The sequence below is a fragment of the Acinonyx jubatus genome, chromosome A1, assembly GCF_027475565.1.
Source record: "Acinonyx jubatus isolate Ajub_Pintada_27869175 chromosome A1, VMU_Ajub_asm_v1.0, whole genome shotgun sequence".
Lineage (NCBI taxonomy): Eukaryota > Metazoa > Chordata > Mammalia > Carnivora > Felidae > Acinonyx > Acinonyx jubatus.
This window is the reverse complement of record NC_069380.1, coordinates 207,855,300-207,877,911: the sequence shown is the minus strand read 5'-3', so window position 1 is coordinate 207,877,911 and position 22,612 is coordinate 207,855,300. Positions and strand designations below refer to the sequence as shown.

General features: G+C 38.7%; 1 protein-coding gene across 2 annotated transcripts in view; it reads left to right on the top strand.

Annotated features, from left to right (window-relative positions):
• Positions 1-18,459, top strand: part of IL7R (interleukin 7 receptor) — a 28,494-nt gene extending 10,035 nt beyond the window's left edge. The window contains exons 3-8 of one of the 2 annotated variants that reach the window (XM_015076800.3): positions 6,163-6,320; positions 10,279-10,436; positions 12,234-12,396; positions 13,298-13,391; positions 14,507-14,582; positions 14,982-18,459. In XM_015076800.3, coding sequence (XP_014932286.1) covers positions 6,163-6,320; positions 10,279-10,436; positions 12,234-12,396; positions 13,298-13,391; positions 14,507-14,582; positions 14,982-15,485 — 1,153 coding nt within the window. In that variant the 3' untranslated portion in view covers positions 15,486-18,459. Of the gene's footprint in view, positions 1-6,162; positions 6,321-10,278; positions 10,437-12,233; positions 12,397-13,297; positions 13,392-14,506; positions 14,587-14,981 lie in introns of those variants that run through there. The other variant, XM_053201509.1, reaches the window with a different exon arrangement.
• The last annotated feature ends 4,153 nt before the right edge of the window (positions 18,460-22,612 follow it).

Below are 22,612 nucleotides of genomic sequence, written 5' to 3'. Positions count from 1 at the left end.
ATATCCAAGATATTATCACTTCAACATGTAATCAATATAAACACAAACATTAATGAGATATTTTACATTACTTTTTGCATCTTCAAAATCTGTTGTATATTTTATAGTTAGAGCACATCACATGTGATATTTCAAGTGTTCAATAACCACATATTGGGAGGTGGTTATTGTGTTGGACAGTGTCATTCTAGAATATGTCTAACCTTAACAATACATATTTAGCAACCAAGGAAATTGTTTCAAATTAAGTAAGTGAGTTGAAATGAATTACATTGAATTGAGTTGAACTCGTGGGGAATACACTAAGTTTCTTCCATTTGCCTGAAGCCAGTGTCATTGGCACAAAGAAGATTGTCTATTCCAGGCCATAGGTTCTTCTTAGCAACAAACATGGCTTCCCCTCCACATAGGGTGGCTCCTGGAATTCAGACCCCTTAAAAGGATGCCCAGGCTCAAAAGTCAGCCATAGGGTGATCCTTTATTTATTTACTTTTTTTTGCTCATTTATCTTATTTTCCAAAAAGTGGGAATAAACCAAGAATGACATTTTAGGTTCTTTTTAAACTTCTAACAATACGAAAAACTTGCTACCTGTTAAGGATTTATAATTGAATATTGTACTATGCTTCTCTTAAAAATATATTGCAAACTCATTGACTGAACTAAAAGGCATTGCCTTTCTAATTTCTCCACATCATATGTTTACCTAAAATTCAGAAATGGGATCATGCTCTAATTCTCCCCCTCTATCTTTATCAAAGTAGGAAATGTAGGCTATCTTCAGAACTGTCCATATGACATTCCTCCCAAGTTTGTTCCATGGTATCCATCTGGCCCAACTTAAAAATTTGCTTTTAATATTTCCTCTACTCCAAGGGGGAAAACCCAGTTAGCCCAATGAGAGACACACTCACTAGAAACTCCAACACACTCACGTACACACACACACACACACACACACACACACACACACATTTAAAGCCACACAGCTGCATACCCTGAAAGATTAACAGTTAACAAAAAAAACTATAATTGGGGGAAGGTGGCAATTTTAAGGGATGTTCCACAAATAGTAAATATATTTAGCCAATTAAGAAACTTAAAATTTCTTGACCCATCTCTGTCTTTGTTTGAATACAGGAATGTAACTAGTCACTCAAAGACCACAGCAGCCTAGGACAGGGAGATTGTGCACCTACAGCCGAGCCATCCTCCTCAGATTTTAACCCCACACCCACCTCACCTCAAGCCACACAGACATGTTCTTTCTGCTCAGAATCCAGCAACAATCCTGGAAAGGGCTCACTTGAGCACATGTTGAGGAAAGTGTACACACATCTAATTTACCAAAGAAAACCAACACATTCTGTACCATAGGTAGCAAAGGACATTTTTGGAATATATTCCCTGTGATATTTTTAAAAATATCTGGTTAATGAAAAGAATTCTTTTCATGTAAGCAAACTCATTTTCTTTTTTTTTTTCTTTTTTTTTTTTCTTGCTACAATCCCCACTTCCAATTTGAGCCAGCTATCCCTCTTTTCAGGGCTATTTGGCTGGAAGAGCATATAGGAAAACAAATTGGTAATCATGTTTATCACAGGAGACAGAAATTAAATTGACGATTGGAAAAGAAAGAGAAATGAGTACTTTTATTTTTATTTTGCATTGTTTAATTATTGTTGCAATAGGTGTACATACTTTTCATTCTTTCTTTCATACAAAACATTTCTTTTACCCTTCTGTCCCCTTCTAGCCACCCATCCCCTGTGAACAATCCATCACCCTTTGGGTTTGCCAGTTTCCAATACTTCTTATAAGTGGAGTAACACACTGTTTACTCTTTTCTTTTTGAGATTTATCCACATTGATGCATGTTTCAGATCTCATCTTTTCAATTGCTGAGTTTTCATTCCACTGAATGAATATATCACAAATTTGTAATCCTTTCTCCTTTACATGGATATTCGAGGTTTTTTTCTTTCCAAATTTGAGACTATTAATTTTTAAGTTGCTGTTAAAATTTTCGTACAAATTAGTTTGTTCATTTCTCTGCAGTAAAAACCTCAACATGGAATTACTATATTATAGGGTCAGTGTGTGTGTAACTGTAAGAAACTATCCAGCAGTTTTCCAAAGTGGTTATACCATTCTACTCTCCCACCAACAGAGTGTGAGAGCTAAAGTCATCTCCAACATTTGGCTTTGAAATAGTACCTTGTGATTTTTATTTATGTATTTCAAGTAACAAATCATGTCGACCATCATTTTGTATACTTGCTGGCCATTTGCATGTCTTCTTGTAGCAAGTGCCTGTTAAAGCCTTTTGTCCTTTTCACCCAATTATTTCTCCTTTTATTGTTGATGAGTGTGAATTCTTTATATGTTCTGGATACAATTCCTTTGTCGGATATCTTCATTACAACTATTTTCTGCCAGTGTGTAGCTTGCCATTTCATTTTCTTAAGGTGTACTTTAATAGGCAGAAAGTTTTCATTTTGATGAAAGTCCAATGTCTTTTTTTTCTTGTAAAGGTGCAGCAGATTTTTTTTAAGTTTATTTATTTATTTTTGATAGAGAAAATGTGAGCTGGGGAAGGGCAAAGAGAGAGAGGAAGACACAGAAATCTGAAGCAGACTCAAGGCTTCAAGCTGTCAGTACAGAAGCCTGACTTGGGGCTCAAACTCATGAACTGTGAGGTCATGACCTGAGCTGAAGTCCGAGGCTTAACCCACTGAGCCACTCAGGTGCCCCTTAAGTTTGTTTGTTTGGTTGGTTTTTTATTGAGAGAGAATGAGAGAGACAGAGAGAAGGAGAGCACATGTGTGTGTGTGCATGAACTTATGTCTGTGGACAAGCATGGGAGGGGCAGAGAGAGAGGGAAAGAATCCCAAGCAGGCTGTTAGTAAAGAGCCCCACCCAGCCTCAAACCCAAGAACTGTGAGAGCATGACCTGAGCCTAAAGCAAGTAAAGAGCCCCACCCAGCGCTCAACCCAAGAACCATGAGATCATGACCTGAGCCAAAAGCGAGAGTACAACGCTTAACCCACTGAGCCACCCAGGCACCCTTTTTTTCCCCCTCTTTTATGTTTCAATGTTTTGTGTGTCATTACTCCCTTTGTCCCCTCGTAAAGTCAAAAAGATATTTTCTTATGTTTTCTTCTAGATATTTTGTAGTTTGAGCCTTTACATTTAGGTCTATAATCCATATCTAATTAATTTTGCATGAGATTAAGGGTCATATTTTCCCTACATTTGTTTACTTGTTCCAGGACAATTTGCTGAAATGATTTTCTATTTCCCATTGAATTGATAGAGTACTTGTATTGAAAATCAGTTAACCTTCTATGTGTGAGCCTATTTCTGAACTCTTTATACTTTCTATTGATCCTTTTATTTATTCTTACACCAGTGCTAAGACTGCCCAATTATCATAGCTTTATAGTAAATTTGAAATCAACTGCTCTGAATCTTACATATTTGTTCTACTTTTTCAGTGTGATTTTGGCTTTTCTGAGTTTTTTCCATTTCCACATAAATTTTAGAATCAGCTTGTCAATTTTTTTTTAAATCCTGCTGAGATTTTGATTAATATTACATACACCAAGTTAAGGGATATTCCCATCTTCTTACTACTAAATTTGCTAATCCATGAATGTATGTCTTCATCTATTTAGATCCCCTTTAATAGCTCTGAGGAATGTTTTATAATTTCTATTTCAAAGGCCTTGAACATCCTTTATTAATTTTATCTCTAAGCATTTTATGATTTCATTGGTGTCATAAATGGAGCTGTTGGTTTTAAAATTTATTTTCTAATTGTTTGATACTAGTCTGTAGAAATATAATTGTCCTTTATATTCTTACTTTGATGAATTCAACTTACTAGTTCCTGTAATTTTGTTGGAGAGTCTATATAATGTTGTCCGCTAACAAAGAAAGGCTTTTTTTTCTCTTCCTTTACAACCTGGATATGTTTTTGTTTGCTTGTTTGTCCTGTTTTACACACTGGCTAGAACCTCCAGTAAATTGTTGAGTAAAAATGGTGAAAGTGCATATTCCTGTTTTGTCTGTATCTTAGGGGAAAATGTTCAAAATTTCACCATTAAGTATGATGTTAATTGTAGACTCTTCCTAAATTTCCTGTTTCAGATTGAGGAAGTGTTCTTCTATTAATAGTCTTGATATCATCCTACAGGTCACTGAGATTTTGTTTTTTCAGACTGAATATTTCTATTGATCTATCTTCAAGTTCAAGAACCCTTTCTTCTGCCATCTTCAATCTGTTATTAAGTCCTTCCAATACACTCAGTACATTTTTAAAGATTTTAGATTTACTTGTCAGTTATAGCATTTTCATTTTGTTTTCTTTTATAGTTTCCATTTCACCACTAACATTATGTATCTATTCAATCATTATGACCATGTCCCTTTTTCAGCCCTTAAACATATTTACAAAAGCTGCTTTAAGGTCTTTTTCTGCTAATTCTAACATCTGGTCACGTTAGGGTCAGTTTCCATTGACTGTTTTTTGTCTTGACTATGGGTCTCATTTTTCTTTTCTTAAGTCATTTGTAGTAGCTTTTGACTATAGGAAAGACATTGACAACAAGTTTTCTGGATTCTGTTAACTTACTCTGCCAACTGTTGATTTGAACTCTGTTAGTTAACTTGACTGGATTAATCTTTAAATTCTCTTTTCTTTTGAGATAATACCTAAAATCTCAGCTCAGTTATTTCTAGTGTCATCTAGCTATTCCTTTCCCATGGTTTCCTTAGAGTTTCCTTCATACCTGACAATTAAAGGGACATATAATGATGTGAGCAGAGGTTATATGCAGACCTCTCCATAGCTTCCTCATATCTAGGCCTTTCCCCATTAAAAATATCCATCCACACAGGAAGTCCTCTAACTTCTCAAGACAATAAAACCGTGGCTTTTTGTTAGATTCTAGATGCCTGTCACAGTGTGACCTGAGGAGTGCTATCAAACAAAGAAAGAAGAAAAAAGCAGGAACAAGGAGCTCATCTACCCTTTTATAAAGGATAAAATTCCCTCTCAGAGTGCATGGGTGGCTCAGTTGGTGAAGACTCCAACTCTTGATTTGGGCTCAGGTCATCATCTAACAGTTCATGGGTTGAAGCCCCACACTGGACTCCACACTGACAGCATGGAGCCTGCTTGGGATTCTCTGTCTCCGTCTCTCTCTGCCCCTCCCCTGCTCACTCTCTATCTCTCTCTCAAATTAAATAAGTTAACATTTTTAAAAAATTCCCTGTAATTTCTACATATTCTTGATTGCTCTTTAAAACTTTTAAAAAGGATTTTCAAAAATATCTTGTCCAAGGTTGATAATAGTTATATATTGGAAGGTTAGTATGATACAAGTTGTTCTGCTATTACTGGACCTACTAGTTATACTTTTTATTGAAAAAAGTGCAATGTGAGGCTTTTGATGTTAGTTGTACAATAAGCAACAATCTCTCTTCCTCAGTTTATTGAAAGACTGATCTTAGTTTGGAAGAGGAAAGGGAACATGGGAATAAGGGTTGATTTTAAAGTTTGTTGATGAGGTAAAAGTGGAGCACAGTCAAAATTACCTTTGAAAGTCCCCAAATTACTCATTAAGTGTATATGGTTTTATGTATATAATCCTCTAGACTATTGTATCATTTCCTTTAACTTTGTTTTGGTCAATGTTCCTTTACAGGCTTCATTTCCTGAATTTATTTCTGCAGAACATCAAAAAGAGAAATTATCTAACCACCTACAAAATATTTTTGTTTTTCAGTGATCAATTATTTAAAAATAGGAATTTTCCAGGTTTTTCATGAACATGAAAAACCTGGCTTTGACAAAGACAAAAGCCTTTGATAAGGCTTTGACAGTTTCATATTCAGTTGCATGTAACGCCAGAGTATATCATCATTATACCATTGTGATGGTACCAAGAAGCCACATTATTTAATTTCTCTCTCTCTCTCTCTCTCTCTCACACACACACACACACACACACATACACACACACACAAGCACCTATACATCCACATACCAGTGGACAGAGTTGAAGTCACAAAACTGAAATGTACATGTAATGCTATTCCATTGTATACAGAAACTCTTACTTTAATTAAGATAGATTCCTTTTTTGTTTCTACAGTGGGGCTCTTTTGGATGTGAAATGCCTGACTTTTAATAAAATGCAAGAGATGTATTTCATCAGAACAAAGAAATTCTTACTGATTGGAGACAGCGAAATATGTGCGAAGCTTAAAGGAAAAAAGATAACTTGCAGGAAAATGAACGTAGTCAAGATAGGTAAGAAGTTGTATATGGGAGTAGGCTTGCCATTCGGACATATATGAAGACACTGATTGTGTCTGGACTTTCTGCATGTTAAAAGTAGACAAATCATGAAAGCTCTTTGCAATAGAGAATAGCAAAGTCCTTAATGGAAGGAATTTTTTTAAGACGTGGAAGTTTTGAAGCATGTGACACTAATTCTTAATATGAGAGAATTCTGAGGGGGATGCCTGGGTGGCTCAGCGGGTTAAGTGTGCGACTTTGGCTAGGGTCATGATCTCAAAGTTTGAGTTTGAGCCCTGCATTGGGCTCTGTGCTGACAGCTCAGAGCCTGGAGCCTGCTTCTGATTCTGTGTCTCCCTTTCTCTCTGCCCCTTTTCTGCTCACACTCTATCTCTCTCTCAAAAATAAATAAACATTTTTAAAAAGTTTTTTGAAAAGAATTTTGAGGGTCCTCAAACTCAGCCATGAAAGATAGTGATTGGCACCTACAGATTGCAGGAAGAGTTCTACATGAAGTCACTAGAGCTGGACCTCTGATGCCCTTTCCCTCTTCATCTTTCCTTCTCCTGAATTCCTTGTATTCTTCTTCCCATATATCCACCATATTCAGAGTATGTTTAAATTATCAAGTTATTTTGAAAAGTTAATATCAATTAATATTTGGCTTAGAATATTCATATTACATTTGGTCAAAAAATATTTCAAACAAAATTATAATCGAAATTGGTAAATTCACCTACATGTTTCCTTTTGATCTATATAATATTCACATACATAGTAATATGAATCAGTAAATCCATTCAATTATCTGACTATAAGTCAATATTAATTACCAATTCATCATTTAGTTGCCAGGCAAGTAAATCAAAATAATCAGAAAGATTGAGAATATAGACCCAAGAAATTTTCTTTTCTATTACTTACAGATTATAACCCTAGGGTGAATAAAGTTACATTCAAAACCTCAGAGAGACTCTGATATAGGAGAATGTTTAAGCCAATTATGATGCATTAGTGCAATGGAATAATGACTACTTGTGTTTATTATACCTATGGAGATTTACAAATGAAATAATATATGTAGGAGGGAAACTGGTCAAAGTGATAGAAGAGGTACATTCATTCTTTTGCTGGTTTTAAGTACTATGGCTCACTCTCTCTCCCTATTTTCAACCCCTTCTTCACCATCCCAAAAGAAAATTAAAGGTAAAAGAATAATACTCATTAGAGACAATAAAGAGGTGAGAAACTTTGAATCTAGTCTCAGCTTTGCCTCACTAAGTTGGTAAAATAAAGAATGAAAACAAAAGTTCCATGTGTGAATAATTACCCTATAAAAGTTCAGATAGTGAAAAAGAGACATTAGGCAAATGGTTTGTGCATATTGAACACACAGCAACATAGGCCACAACCAATGTAACTGCAAGGTAATTCTTAATATAGGACACAAGCAAAGTAGGTTTTGGTCATTTGGAGACTAGGCTGTTATGGATGGATGGTCAGTTTGTGCACTGCACAAGAGCACCATATCTAAATGTTTACATTGGGGTTGCAAATCTATATTCACTACTCTAAAATCAGGTAGGGAAGACAGAGATTCTCAGTCCTCTGACAGCATCATGGCATTTTACAGAGCGAGCATGTGACTACTCGACTCCAGGTAGCACCCGGCTGATCTGAATCCCCAGATCTCACATATCCAGTGCTCTCAGAAGCCTATTTTCTATATCTCAGCAGAAGCAAACCTACCAAGCCACATCTGAGAGGCCAAGGGAGAAAGGTAGTTGTGCTCACAGCTGGTAGCCTGGGCCCTTGTGAACTGGGTGTGGTGAGCCCCTTCAGGCTTTGAAAAGCACCCTTAAGCAACCAGATGAGAGGTAATGGAGGTATGTCGCTCAGCAGCATCTTCTTCTGGTTCCTAAGGTGACATTTGATTAGCAGAACTGTCATTTAATTGAATTTAAATTGGAAGTTCCTGATTGAGCCCTAGACCAGAGCTACCCTGCAACCACCTGCCCCTCACTCCCCCTTCTTTAGATATGGGCCCTCTGATAAGGCTAGAGGGTCAGCTTCCTGCCTTCCCATTTGTCTTGGTAGAGTGAGTCTGTGTAATTGTTCAGTTTGCTCACAGAATAAACTAAGCTATAAAAATGTTGCTTGAGAAATGAGCAACTTTTTCTGATGTGCTCAGAGACACTCTTTGAACCAGAGACAGCACTATTTGGAAGACATCTGGACAAGCCAGAGTGAGATAATGGAGTACAGAAAGAAAAGCTAAATGAAGAAGAGTGAGCTTCAGAATCAGACAGAATTGGATTTAAATAATATCAAACTATTTTATAGGAACCTGAACTTAAGTTAATTAACCTCTCTGAGACTCAGTTTCTTCATCAATGTAGTGATGATAGAGATTATTGGTGGAAGCTGGCATAAGTGCTTAGTAGGTGTATAATCAATATCAGTCTGTTCTTTTCTTAATTCTTCCATTATTATGAGACCTTGAGAGATGGGGATGAGGCAAGGAATTTAGCATCAGAGGTTTCACTGAAAATGTGAATCTTAATTATTCCCTTGAATGAAGAGTAGGAACTGGCTTGGCAGGGGTTCTCTGTTGGTCTGTTTCTCTACACCTACCACCCTTTCCTCCTGTTCCCCCAGGGTATCTCCCCTTTCTCTAGTGAATCTAAAAGTAAAGAAGGATAAACTTCCCCTTTTACAAGACATCCAAGGGCAAAGAAGGAGACACTTTCTCTTTTTCAGGATCTCTGGGGCAATGCAGGAGAAACTTAGGTGGTCACCACTATGAGCAAGTGACTATAGTAAGTGAGCCAAACTCCATTACATGAGTTCACTTTACTGGGTCAACAAGTCTGCCATAAATCCCAGCACAGAGAGCCTAGAATTCAGCTCAGTCTAGAGGGTAAGAGTTTAATGAACACATACTCTCTCATTAACAATAGGTTTAGATTAGATTTTAGTCTATGTGCTCTCATTCTCTGAGACCAGCCATGCAAAAAAGTGGCTCCCCCATCTTTAGAAAATAAACGTCCCAGGCTTTGGTGATAGAGCAGCTAAGAACCCAAGACAGGAAAGTCCCTGGTCAATGATGGGGAGGCTGCTTGCAATGCATGCTTTTCAAAGAAATCAGTACCTTTCTCAGGGTAGGTTCTGCCTGAAATAAAACCTATTTCCCTCCAACAGCATTTCATATATGGTGCCTGTGATCCTAAGAGTAAGTTTGCTCAGCAGGCAGACAGAAGAAAGAGACTAGAGAGGAATTCAAAGCTAATACCAACGAGACTAAAGTCACACTAAAAATTATGAGCTTAGGGACAGAATGCAGACCCTCAGCTTCTATATAGCTGAGATGAGGTACAAGGCTCCCAGCTTAAAACCCGATTTATTGGAATAATGAAGACTCAAAGTTTAAACACTCCTGCTTTGAGGCTACTTAGTAACAAATTCTGTAGTATTCAAAAGGCAAAGTGAATGTGTTTTAGTGTAGAATTAGCACTAGCTGCTGTAACAAATAAGCCCTGAAACATGATATCTCAAACACCGTAAGTTTATTTCTTGCTCAAATAAAAGCCAAAATGGGTATTTCTAATGTGTGCATAGTGCTCTTTCAAACAATATTCAGGCTTCTTTCATCCTGTGGTTCCACTGTCTTCAACATATGACTCCAAATGGTGGAAAGGGAACAAACATAAGGTCACACATGTAAGCTTTCTGGGCCAGGTGGGAGGTGGTGCACATTTCCACTCACGTTGTTCACAAGGCTACATTCTACTGCAGAGGAGGCTGAAAAGTCTAGTCAAGCTTTGAACCAGGAAGAATAAATGTTTTCTGATTTGTTGCTCGATTACTGATCCAGAAAAAGAATGTGATTTTCAGAATGGATGAACTTTAAAAAGTATAATTATTTTCTTGACTGCCCTATAGACTGACCTCCTTTCTTTTTCTTTTCCAGTTAAACCTGAGGCTCCTTTTGACATAAGAGTCATCTATCGTGAGGGAGCAAATGACTTTCTGGTGACATTTAACACATCTCACTTACAAAAGAAGTATGTGAAAGAATTATTGCATGAGGTAGCCTATCGCCAGGAAAAACATGAAAATGACTGGATGGTATGTAGATCAACTACATTTATACATTAAAAAATGCATAAAGATGACTGCATAAGTATATTGAATAAGTAAATTTCCATAAAATACATAAAATTATAATATATGTATATAAAATCATAAAATAAAAACTTCTTAATGTTATACATTTTTTCATCCCAGAGGTACATTTACCTGGGGAGGGCCCCTTGCAATTTTGTGTTCAAAATATACCTTTTACTGAAAGAAGTTCCCCAAAGTATAAGAAATTCAGGTTTCACAAAACCTGGATCTTCTCTGGGCCATCCTGTTAAAGCTCTCATTGTCATTGGAATGGTCTGGCCATCCCTGCAATCTATCTTGAGGAGAAGGTGGGAGAAAAGTAAAGTGTCCCAGGTTTTTAGGCTCCTCTGGGCTCACTGGCTTAAATTCTGTCCTATTTGTAACACATGGACAAAAACCAGATGATGGCTTATCTTTCTCACAGTGACAAGAATGCCTATTTATACCCATGCTGTTCTCTTTTCTTAGGCCAGGATCAGCCTTCTTTGTTTGCAATATGCTGCTGTATAGTACTTACATAAGTGTAATGTCTACCCTAAAACAGTTCTACCCTCCTTCTACCACACAAACGAGGGTACCTTGGTCCTGTTCTCTTGAGTCTTCATTTGAAAATTGCACCAATGGAAAAGCAACTATAGTGGAGAAAGGAAGCATTAAAAAAAAAAAATATATATATATATATATAGTGGGGCTCAAACTCATCACCCCAAGATCAAGAGTTGCACACTCCTCCAACTGAGCCAGCCCAGAGCCCCAAGAAAAGAAGAATTTTGAATAAATGATACCAGGACAGTTAGCTGTTTGGGGAAATAATTAAGCTAAATGCCTAACTTAAAAAATAGAAAAAAAGATGATTTAAATAAATTATGTAAAAGTGAAAACACTAAACAAGGTAGAAAAAATATAGGTAAATGCTTATGTAATCTTGAGATGAAGAAAAATATTCTAAGCATAAAAGCAGTAAAGAGAGAAAAAGATGGATACATATGAATATATAAAAATAAAGGCTTATAAATGTCAGCACACAGGACAATCAAAATTGTAAGGCAAATTAGATATTAGGATTAAATTGCCATACATACAACTGACAGATGGTTAATATCCTTCATATATAAAGAGGCCTTATAAATCATTAAGAAAAGGACAAATGTAACAACAGAAAAAATTAGCAAGAAACTTGGAAATGTCTCATAAAATAAGATATATGTAAATGAAATAAATATATGAAAACTAATAATCAAATAAGTATAAATGTAAATAACAGTGGAATATTAACTTTTTATCCATCAAATTGATAATTTTTTCTTAAGGATAATGCACATTGCTGAAGAGACTGTTGTTCTCTATATTGCTATTTGCAATGTAGAATTGAATCTTTCTAGAGAGAAATTATTCCTGCTCACTTACCTTACCATTCCCTTGTATTTTCCTTTGGGATGTGAAAGAGGAGAAAAAGAGAAAAAAAAAGAGAGAGAGAAATCGAAGTGTGGAAAGGAAGGTGGGGGCCTGGGAGTGATTTATATCCTCCTGGTATTGAAGAGTCCAGCTCACCTAAACAAAGACCCATGGTACTGTTGCCCTCCTTGACCACTGGTAGCATCATTTATGAGCTCACACATGCTCCTCTCCATGTCATATCTCCTTTTCCTAACAAGAGTACCCACATGACTAAAGTCACTTAACTTGAAATGATTTGGGGGATCTAGGCAACATGTCTTTTTTGACCCTAAAAATATAATGGCATGTTTTGCTCTTTAGCATGTGAACTTATCCAGTACAAAGCTGGCACTCCTACAGAGAAAGCTACAACCTGATGCAATGTATGAGATTAAAATCCGGTCCATTCCTAATCATGACTATTTTGAAGGCTTCTGGAGTGAATGGAGTCCAAGCTTCCACTTCAGAACTCCAGAGATCACAGGTGGGAAGTGACAGCAGAATCTTTGTCCCCTGCAGAGTGCTTTGCATGTTAAGGTGTGTGAACAAGAGTGAGAGGCAGAAAGGTGAAAGGAACCCACATGTTAGGACTCCCCTGAGGGTATGTTTACACTGTCTTTGGAGAATGACCTGCCATCTTTGCCCCTCTTGTGAAGAATAAGGAAGTAGTGGGAATAGAACCCATAGTCATTGATCAAATGATATAGGCTGCCCTGGATTCCACTGACCCAGGTGTTCTTGGGAGCTGATAATAATTCTGAATAAAGTCCCCACCTACTACCTCCACTCTACCAATTTAGACTGGAATCCCAATGGCTGGTCTCTAAAAAGCTCCTCTAGGGGAACACCTTTGGTGATAGAAGATGAGCAGGTTAGTGCTGCTCATTCATGCCTCCTTTTCCAGAATAACAAAGGTATCCACATGGTCTAGGAAGTGAGAATGGCCAGAAAAGCCAAAGAACACGGCTCACTCCACATATACCTTCTCTTTGAAGTATGAGGGGAACTATTCTTGACATACCAACATCCCATTCTCAGACTGGAACTTGATGAACCTGTGAGGTAGAGCATCCCCCTCCTGATTCCCCTGCTAAGTTTACTTCTCTTGATGGTAGATGTTGGGGAAAGAGTACTGCTATCCTTAATGCTGGGCCACTTTTACATTTCAAATGACAGATGTTCTACACCTGATCACTCACATGAGTGCCACTTACTGAAGCCAAAATTCCTTGTGCATAAAGCTAGTACATTATCCTGTTCACTGAAGGGTGACTTTGAAGAAATAGTAAATGGTCTCGAGTTACTAAATAAACTCAAAGCATACTGAAAGCCTCCCCAACTCCATGTTTAATGATTACTAACCAAGATCTTTCCTTGCATTCCAGGGAGGATGGATCCTATTTTACTAACTATTAGCATTCTGAGTTTCTTCTCTGTGTCTCTGATGGTCATCTTGGCCTGTGCATTATGGAAAAAAAGGTGAACTTTAATCAATAGGATGGTTACATGGGGTCCCAGACAGTTGGAGCTCTAGCCTATTTATTGATGAGAAAACTACAAAGGGAAAAAGACATTTCAGGAATTGTAGTGCCCAACATCCCTCCCCACCCTAAGGAACTGGTGAATTTCCACATTTAATTTCATAAGAGGTGAAAATACATAAATTAGACATAGGGCAAACACTGCCCCCAAACTTTTTCTTCTAAAATAGTGGGAACCATGCCTCCAAAATGTCTGGGCAGCTGGGGGTACCCATGGAAAATACAGAATGTATTTGAAGTCTTGAATTTCAGCACACAAATTCATGGGACTTTTGCATTCTACCTCGTGACAGAGCCCTGTCTGTTTCATTATGAAAATGATGCTTTTGACACATACCATCAAGTTATTAATGTTCTAGGAAGATGCCTTCAGCACAGTGCCACATGCTCTCATGATACTTCAGTTTGTCTTTTTGTCTTTTTTAATGTTTATTTATTTTTGAGAGAGAGAGAGAGAGAGCAAGTGGGTGAGGGGCAGAGACAGGGGGGGACAGAGGATCTGAAGCAGGTTCTGTGCTGACAGCACAGAGCCTGATGCAGGGCTCCAACTCACAAACCATGAGATTATGACCTGACTGAAGTCGGATGCTCAACCAACTGAACCATTGAGGTGCCCCATGATACTCTAATTTCCCTGGGTGGTTTAGAAAATATTCCTCACTTCCACAAAAATCAGAGCAGAGGAGTTGCTATCAGTTAAGAGAAGGAGTAGGATGACAACACATATATTAAGAGTAGAAAAGCCGGGGGAATGTTGGTTTCATAGCCACACCCTTGCCAAGCCTCACTGTTCCTCTTCTCCAGGGTTCTCTCCCAAAGGTGTTCACAGAGATCACTGACAATGACCCCTGGTCCAACCCCTCTGTGAATTAATAGGACACTGAGGCCCAGGGAAAGCAAGTCACTTGTCCAAGTTCACCCGCCTAGTTGTGGCTGAGCCAAGACTAGAAATCTGCTCTTCTGATTTCTGGCTCAGAATGGGTGGAAAGACCTTTTGTGCATGCATGCTCCCTCACTGTTCATTTCATCTTTCTCAATGTCCTCTTATTTCAGAATTAAACCTATTGTGTGGCCCAGTCTCCCGGATCATAAGAAGACTCTGGAACAACTTTGCAAGAAACCAAAAAAGGTAAGTGCTTCTGGTGATTCTATCACAGTGTTGGAGGCATTCCAAGAGCCAAGAATAATATTGCAGGATAGGGAACAGTTGAACCACAAGTGTTGGTCTTTTGTGCATCCCATAACTGCAAGATCCTAGCTGCAGCTCCCTGGATATAGAAAACTAAAATGAGATACAAGTCTCAGAAGTCTCCTGGGCTTTCATGGGGCTGGAGGGCATGGCCAGTCCCTTCAGACTGACATGTCAGAGTGCATCCAGTGGTAGAGTCAACTAAAACATGTGGGTAATTCTCTGACATTCTCTGGTAAACCCCTGTCAGAAAGTTTGTTACATCTTTCCCTGAACTGAACCTTTGCTGGTGTGTCTCTTTGGAGCACTCTCAATGCCTTCTCTCTTTTTTTGGTGTAGAATTTGAATGTGAGTTTCAATCCTGAAAGTTTCCTGGACTGCCAGATTCATAAGGTGGATGGAATTCAAGCTAGAGATGAAGCCGAAGGCTTTCTGCAAGACACTTCTCTGCCACAACCAGAGGAGTCTGAAAAGCAGAGGCTTGTAGGGGGTGTGCAGAGCCCCACCTGGCCATCTGAGCATGCAGTCATCACCCCAAAAACGTTCAGAGGAGATTCACCCCTCGGATGCCTGGCTGGGAATGTCAGTATGTGTGAGGCCCTTGTGCTCCCATCTTCCAGACCCCCAGACTTCGGGGATGGTGGCAAGAATGAGCCTCATGTGTACCAGGGCCTGCTGCTTGTCCCTGGAACTACAAATGGCCCTGGGCCCACTCCATTTCCTTTCCAATCAGGAATCCTGACATTGAACCCAGCTGCCCAGGGACAACCCATTCTCACTTCCTTGGGATCGAGCCAGGAAGAAGCCTATGTCACCATGTCCAGTTTCTACCAAAACCAGTGAATTTTCAGAAACCCAGGACTGGAACTGTGATGACTGACAAAGATGACTGAGCTCTGCCTACTCTTCCTCGAAGCACAAAGAAGACAGAATTAAGGCAAGCCCTCCGTATCATCTACAAGATTCAGAAGCATGGCTTGGATCACTCCTTTTCACTCCAGGGGCATTTGGCTTGAGGCAGGAGCACTCTGCTTCAGGCAACCCAAATTATTCCATTATTTCAGGGAAAAAAAAACAGTAAAGAATGAAAGAAAGGATGGAGGAGAGAAGGGAGGGGGTAGGAAGGCAGGAAGAGGGCAAGGAAAGAAAGAGGAAAAGGAGAACAAGGATGATAGCTATCATTGTTAAGACTTACTATTTACCAGTGGGCTCTACATAGCTTGTCTCCCTACATCCTCATAGTAATCCCAGGCATTGGTACAATTATTATCATCATTATTATTATTATTCTCTTTTTTAATAGATGATGGAATGGAGACTTGGAAGTATGAAGTAACTTGTCCATTTTGCTCCCCCCTCAGTGTGGGGTTTGATGGTCGGGAGTCTAACCATGGTTCCCCCCAAAGCATGCGCCTTCTCCTTGACTAGGGACTATCCTATTCTTGAGTGACAAACCCCACTAATAACAAATGGGGTGACTATGTCATTTATTGTCCAAACTGGGTCATTTTTGAAAGTGAAAGGAGGAGTTATAAATACTCATTCCAGGACAACAAGCATAAATCAGGAGTGTCCCAGACAGTGACATGGCCACCAAACTAAAAACACTGAGAAAGAAAGGGTCACGTGATGTATGAACTACCATGGCCAGCCATGTCTACGAAAACTGAAGTTTGTTCCCCACATATCCCATTCGATTCTGTTTTTCTGAAAAAGTAGAAGCCCAGAATTTCTGTTAGTTATCGAGAGCATGATTGTCTTGCTAATACCACCCGGCTGCATCCATCTGAAATAGAAGAACCTGTTGCCAACTCCAGACACAGGTGCATTTGAGCAATGAGCCGGGAATAACACTTCTCTGTGTGTAGAGACTGCCCCAATCCAAATGCATCCACAAATTGTCCTGAGTTTTATACCTGTGGCTGTTGCCACAAGCTTCAGGGAGAAGAGTTATAAGCACATGCAGTGAGTGAGCCGACTGGGGCCATGTTCTTGAAGGTAAAGAACATGCATTTCTTGGTCTAGATGAATTTTTAGTGACAAGCTCAAACCAAGTCAAGGCAGCTGAGAAATCTCAGCTCAGAGGAGTGCTGCCAACACCCATCCCACAGCCCCCCAGACCATGGACAGATGCAGAACCACACAGAGCAGCAGAGGCACAGGAAGTAATGAAGGGCATAGTTCAGGGTTTTGTTTTGTTCAAGGGGTTGTTTCCGTTGTTTTTGTTTACATTTTACACTTTTTGTCTTGTTTTTAGTTTTTGGGGGGCTAAGTGTTTTTAACTTTTCAATTTTCTTGTTTGTTTTGTTTTGTGATATCTGTAAAGGGGGTTTTAAATTTTGGACTAAAATCATATCTGTTGGCTTTGAGGCCTAATGATAATAAGATCATTTACTCCTCTGTTGGCCATTGTACTTTCCAAATCCTTTTCTCTGAATCAGTAGTGATGAATATAATCTCTTATTCCCTTAGATTTGTTAGTGCTTTTGTGATTTTCAAAGCATTTCCCTAAGCATTATCCCTTTCATTTCCTTGGCAAGTATTCATGGAAAGCCTGCTATGTGCCAGCCACAGGGTTAGGTGAATAAAGTTGGGGACCCTGCCCTCATAAGGTGGAAAATCGGATAAAAGTGGCAACTTTGTAAACAAATGATCCAATAACACAAAGTGCTATAATAGAGGCATGTTCAGGGTGCCCAACTGCAGACAGTCAGGGAAAATGCCAGACAAGTGATATACATCTGTGTGGCGGGAAAGCAGAACCTACCTGGTGTGTCAGCCCTCGAAGACATTTTCCACCGGGTGGACATGTGTTCTTTACCTTTTGTAGAAATGGGAACTAGGTCTCAAAGAGGAGGTTATCACAGGAAATCCCATGCCAACCGGGGTGTCCTATACCTTATTCACAGAGGTCCTATGAGGTGTGTTGTTGTCATCTTTAACTTCTGGGGAAATTGGAACACAGAAACCTTACATGTTAATTCAGGACTGGAAGCCATAAGTTTGTTCCCCTGATAGACAATCTCTTGAAGAAATCAGGAGATAAGTCTCGATAAAGATCAAAGCCACCCCCACTCTAAAATCCCATGTTTCAGTATTTTGGGGCACAGGTTATTATTTGAATTTAGTGTGTGAACGTCTATCTGTTACTGGAGGGATTTAAAATCCATGTATTATACTCTTATAATCATAATTGCTGCTAATGCTTGATTTTATACTCAAGGACAAGGTATAATGTCAGATTGCAAGTTTGTTCCCACCAACCTCCTTTTGCATTTCATTAGGAAAGAAAAATTGGTCTCAGACACAATGCATAAGTCAGAAGCGTGAACTGCTAGTTCTGTAGAACATGAAATGAGAACCGGTAAACAGGCAGCTGATTTGGGCAATTAAACAATCTTGGCTGGGTCTAGGGAGCCCCTGGATTATTCGACTGATTTTCCACTAGCCTTTGCCTCTCCTGTCATTCTAGTTTCCACGGAAATTTCCTTCAGAAAAGCCAAGTAGAGGCTATTTCAGATGTGCATATTGTGTTTCCATAGCACTTCTGGAGAGGCTACAAGACGGAACCAGCAGGAAGGTGGTGAGAATATGTGGTCAAGACATCTGGAATGGTGCAGATCAGATGGCATTTGTGTCAGCTCAGTGGTTTTTTTCTGGGGTTTTTCTAAAAACTACCCATCATTCACTACAGTGAAGGTCTCTGATTTGACCATGTACCTCCCATATGCATTACAAACATTTTGCAGAGCTGCTAAGTATACAACTATCCGACGTGTGTTACCATCTCATATTTAATTAAATGCTATGGAACTCTCTGTTGCCTGTGCTTGTCTTCTGTGAAGAATAGGGACAGAATAGGCCACAGACCTCCTCAACCATTGAAAACATTCTGGTGTCACTTGCTGTCATTTTATATTTGGATTTTCAGAGGAATGTCACTCATCGATTAAGTAATTAATTCACAAGTTAATGAATTAAACAGCAATTTGTTGAGGATCTGCCTTGCCTTACTTTGTTCCGTGCTAGGCACTGGAGTTACAGGGATGAGATGTACTGTTCCCAGCTCACTATCACAGGGGGACAGAGACACATAGGGATAGTTCCAGTGTCGTATCACTGCTTGCAGGCAAAGCATTATCAGGATTCTCAGTGTAAGCAATGGAAGCAAATTTAGGCTGATTTGTGCAGAAAAGGAATTTAATAAAGGCTACTAGAGTGCTCCCAGAATATCTGAGAATCGAACATGGAGTTCACAGAGCCTCCCCTTATCTCTACCACTGGCACATCCAGAAACTGAAAAGAGCCTCCACCATTGTCACCACCAACCCCAGAGCAGAGCAAGCAGCAACATCCAGCAGCTTCACCTACTGGCCACCAGTTTAGAGGTAGAGCTGGAGCCTGTGGTTGATTAGAACTATGCCAGGCTCATGTGCCTGGGCCCTAGCAATGGGAAGCAGAGAAGAATATAGGTGGCATTTACATCTTCTCCAGTAAGAGGCTGTGCCTCATAGATTGGGGTGGTCCCCAAATATAGGAAGGACATTCTGCCGCTGGCTGAGAAAACAAACAAACAAACAAACAAGCAAACAAACCAGGAGAGGTAATGTGAAGGAAATCGCACTTGATGTGGCAAGACAGAGTAAGTAGGAATGTGCCAGATATAGGAGCCCAGAGGACGTTTCCTAGCAGAGGAAACAATGCGCTCAAAGCCATGGAGCTGTGACAGAGCACTGGGGCATTTAAGGAGTTACAGCTACAATAGGTGATGTCTCCTTGTCAGCCTCAGTCGGGAAGAGTAGGGCATTGGTGGTTATTCCCAAAAGTCAGACACAGGGCACTTGTATAAAAAAATAATACATATATGCCTGGAACATTTTATTTTAATTAAAAACATTTGACTGTATGTCCATTCACCACCCTTTTGTAACAAGGCCAAACCTTCTCCTTTGGGTTGTGGGTTCCTGACCATAGTTTCACCTTATCTTTCTTTGGTAACACACTGCAAAACATCAACTACTTTGTCTAGTTTTGCTTTCTTTAAAATGGATAAGGACTTTCAAACACCTACAAAAAAATCTAAGTGTAGATGCTTAACTTTTTAAAGGTATCCCTCAGCCTAATCTTGCACCATCATGTTATCAAGCATATGGGTAGCAATATTCTTTTTTTTTTAATTTTTTTAATTTTTAATTTTTTTCAGTTAAAATTTTTTTTAGTTTATTTATTTTTTGAGAGAGATTGAGAGACAGAGAGAGAGAAAGAATCCTAAGCAGGCTCCGCACTGTCAGCACAGAGCCTGATGCAGGGCTCGAACACACGAACCCTAAGATCATGACCTGAGCTGAAATCAAGAGTTGGATGCTTAACCAACTGAACCACCCAGGTGCCCCTAGCAATATTCTTTCAACATGCCTTTGTCAAGTATTTTCAAACCATTGAAGGTAGTTCTTATAGATCAGCATCAGACTTTCTTTGCATACTCATACTTTATCAGCTTCATAATGTGATTACAATAACAGGTTGAACTGGCCTAAATGAGTTTGGGACACACAGGACTGACTTGGGTGAGTTTGTGTCTCACTTGGTGGGTACAGAGAGCACTGGAGGATAGCCTGCTGGCAGCCAAGTCTCAACATGGGTGTCAGTGTATCTCACAGAGAGAATGAATGAAGAGTGTTGCTGGTTCATTCAGCAGGTGGTCCATTGGAAGCCATCCACAGGCACGAAGTCTACTGAGCAGTGGCTGAGATGGCATGTGGCACAATTGGTGGGGACCAGTGGTTAAGCATTTGACATGCCAGGCTTAGAAGTTTTGATTTAGCCTTCAGGGGGTGGGGGTACTTGGAAGGATTTCAATCAGGGGTGTGGCATAATAAATTTCATGTGTGTATCAGGGTTGATGGAGAAATCCTAGAGTACCTTATGCTTACCCCTACTGTCACCACATTGATCTGCAATTACCTCATCTGACTCCCCTCTGGTCTTCTAAGCACTCTATGACTTATTGGGGTTTATGTCTGTTGTTAAACACAGCACCTAAGGTCTAGAAGTTACTTAACCATAAACATGGAATGAATGAATCAGCATGTTAGTGAATGATGCTATATTAGTGTGCTTCCTCACCATCATTCAGGATAGAATGATGCCAGGCTGGGATGCTCAGAGGCAGGCACTGCATCCCTGAGTGAGCGGCACATCTGGGCAGCCACGTGTAAGGAGTCAGTTGCCTTCCCCATCCACAGTTACCTCCCCAGCTGCACTATTAACCACTGTAACCACAGAAACGGGGAAACAATAGGGTGAAGGAATTTTCCGAAGCTTCATTTCTGTGATGAATATCTGCATTTAATCTTGTTTATTCATTTATTTAGTTTATTTTAGATGCACACTGAAGTCTAATCTAACTTCTACCTTTTATTTGCTTGTGGCATTCATGTGGGATTTGTGTATAGTTCACAAGGAGGCAGCTGTTCAGGCAAAGAAAGTATGATGAGTAAAACTTGGTGGGTGGGAGGAATACGTTAACACTCCAGAAGCTACTGGTGAAAACCAAATGTGAAGCAAATGACCCGGGAAGCCCCTGAGGTTTGAAAAATAAAATTTCAATGCTGAATTCTGCAGAAACACTTGAGTTGATCTGGTGGACTCCTCAACTGTAAATTATTAGGGTCACTCCCTTTCTACTCTGGGTAAAGGTTTCTCAACAAGGAGAAGAGAACTCGCAGAGGCTGAGGACTTTTTCTATGACAAATTAGTTGCTGCAAAGTATAAATTGGACTAGCTATTAAACAAAAAAGATAAATAATCAGAAAATGTTTTAATATTAAGTTAAAGACACTTTTATCCACTAAGAGTGAAATATTGCTTTTATAGCCTAAGGAATAATTTAATTAGATAAAAATCCAATAAATGCCCTATCACAAGACTGATAAATATGCTGTGAAGTCCCTTTTTTACATATTAATAAAATTTCATGAATTAAGATGTGACATTGGCAATGTAGATTTAAGTGATGCTTAGGATTTATTTTTTAATGAAAAAAAAACAACTTTAGTAAAATAAAATAGAATATAAGCCAGAGTCATGCTCAATGGTGAAATATTAAGTACTCCATTAAACTTAGAGATAAAACAGCAGGAATTCCACTGTCACCACATTTAACATTGTTCTAGAAATGCTATCAAATGCAATTAGACAAGGAGAAAAAGAAAGAAATATAAATATTAAACAGGATTTTAATGTTTTATGAAACTAAATATTTATTATTGGCAGATGAAATCATTGCATATTGCAAAACCCAAAGAGACCAAGCACAAAAAAAAACAATAACAAAAACAAAACAAAACACTAAAAGACACAAACACTTCATTAAGGTCTTTGATTATAATATTTACATATGCTGATATATTTCTTTAAATCTTTGCTGAATATTTGTTACTAAACTAATGCTTGTTCCTCAAAATTCAAGAAACACAGACATCTATAATACAGCAAGTAAAAGACCTCATTCCTCAACCCCACTACTCAGAAATAGTCATATTTCATAAATGATGTGTAGTCTTCTACATCATATACATATATATATATATATATATGCTATTATTCTAAATATCATGTGGAAAAATATATGTTTAAGAAGAGCCTGCACAATTCTGGAGAAGAAAAGAATTGAGAAGAGTCTATATGGGTGGTTTTGACATTTTATTCATTTTTTAGAGGCAATATAAATTACTTTCGTTATACATTTACAAGTCACAAAATGATAATAATTATCAGCACAAAAATTTGCAAGGGTATTACTTGCCTAGAAACTGCAGATATCCCTGGTTAGATTTTTCTTTTTTCTTTTAATTTTCTTTTTTCTTTTTTGTTTTGTTTTGTTTTGTTTTGTTTTTTGACAATCAATGGAATAGATAGAAAACCTATGTGTCCAGATCCGTGTACTTAAAAAATTTTCATTTGCTTTT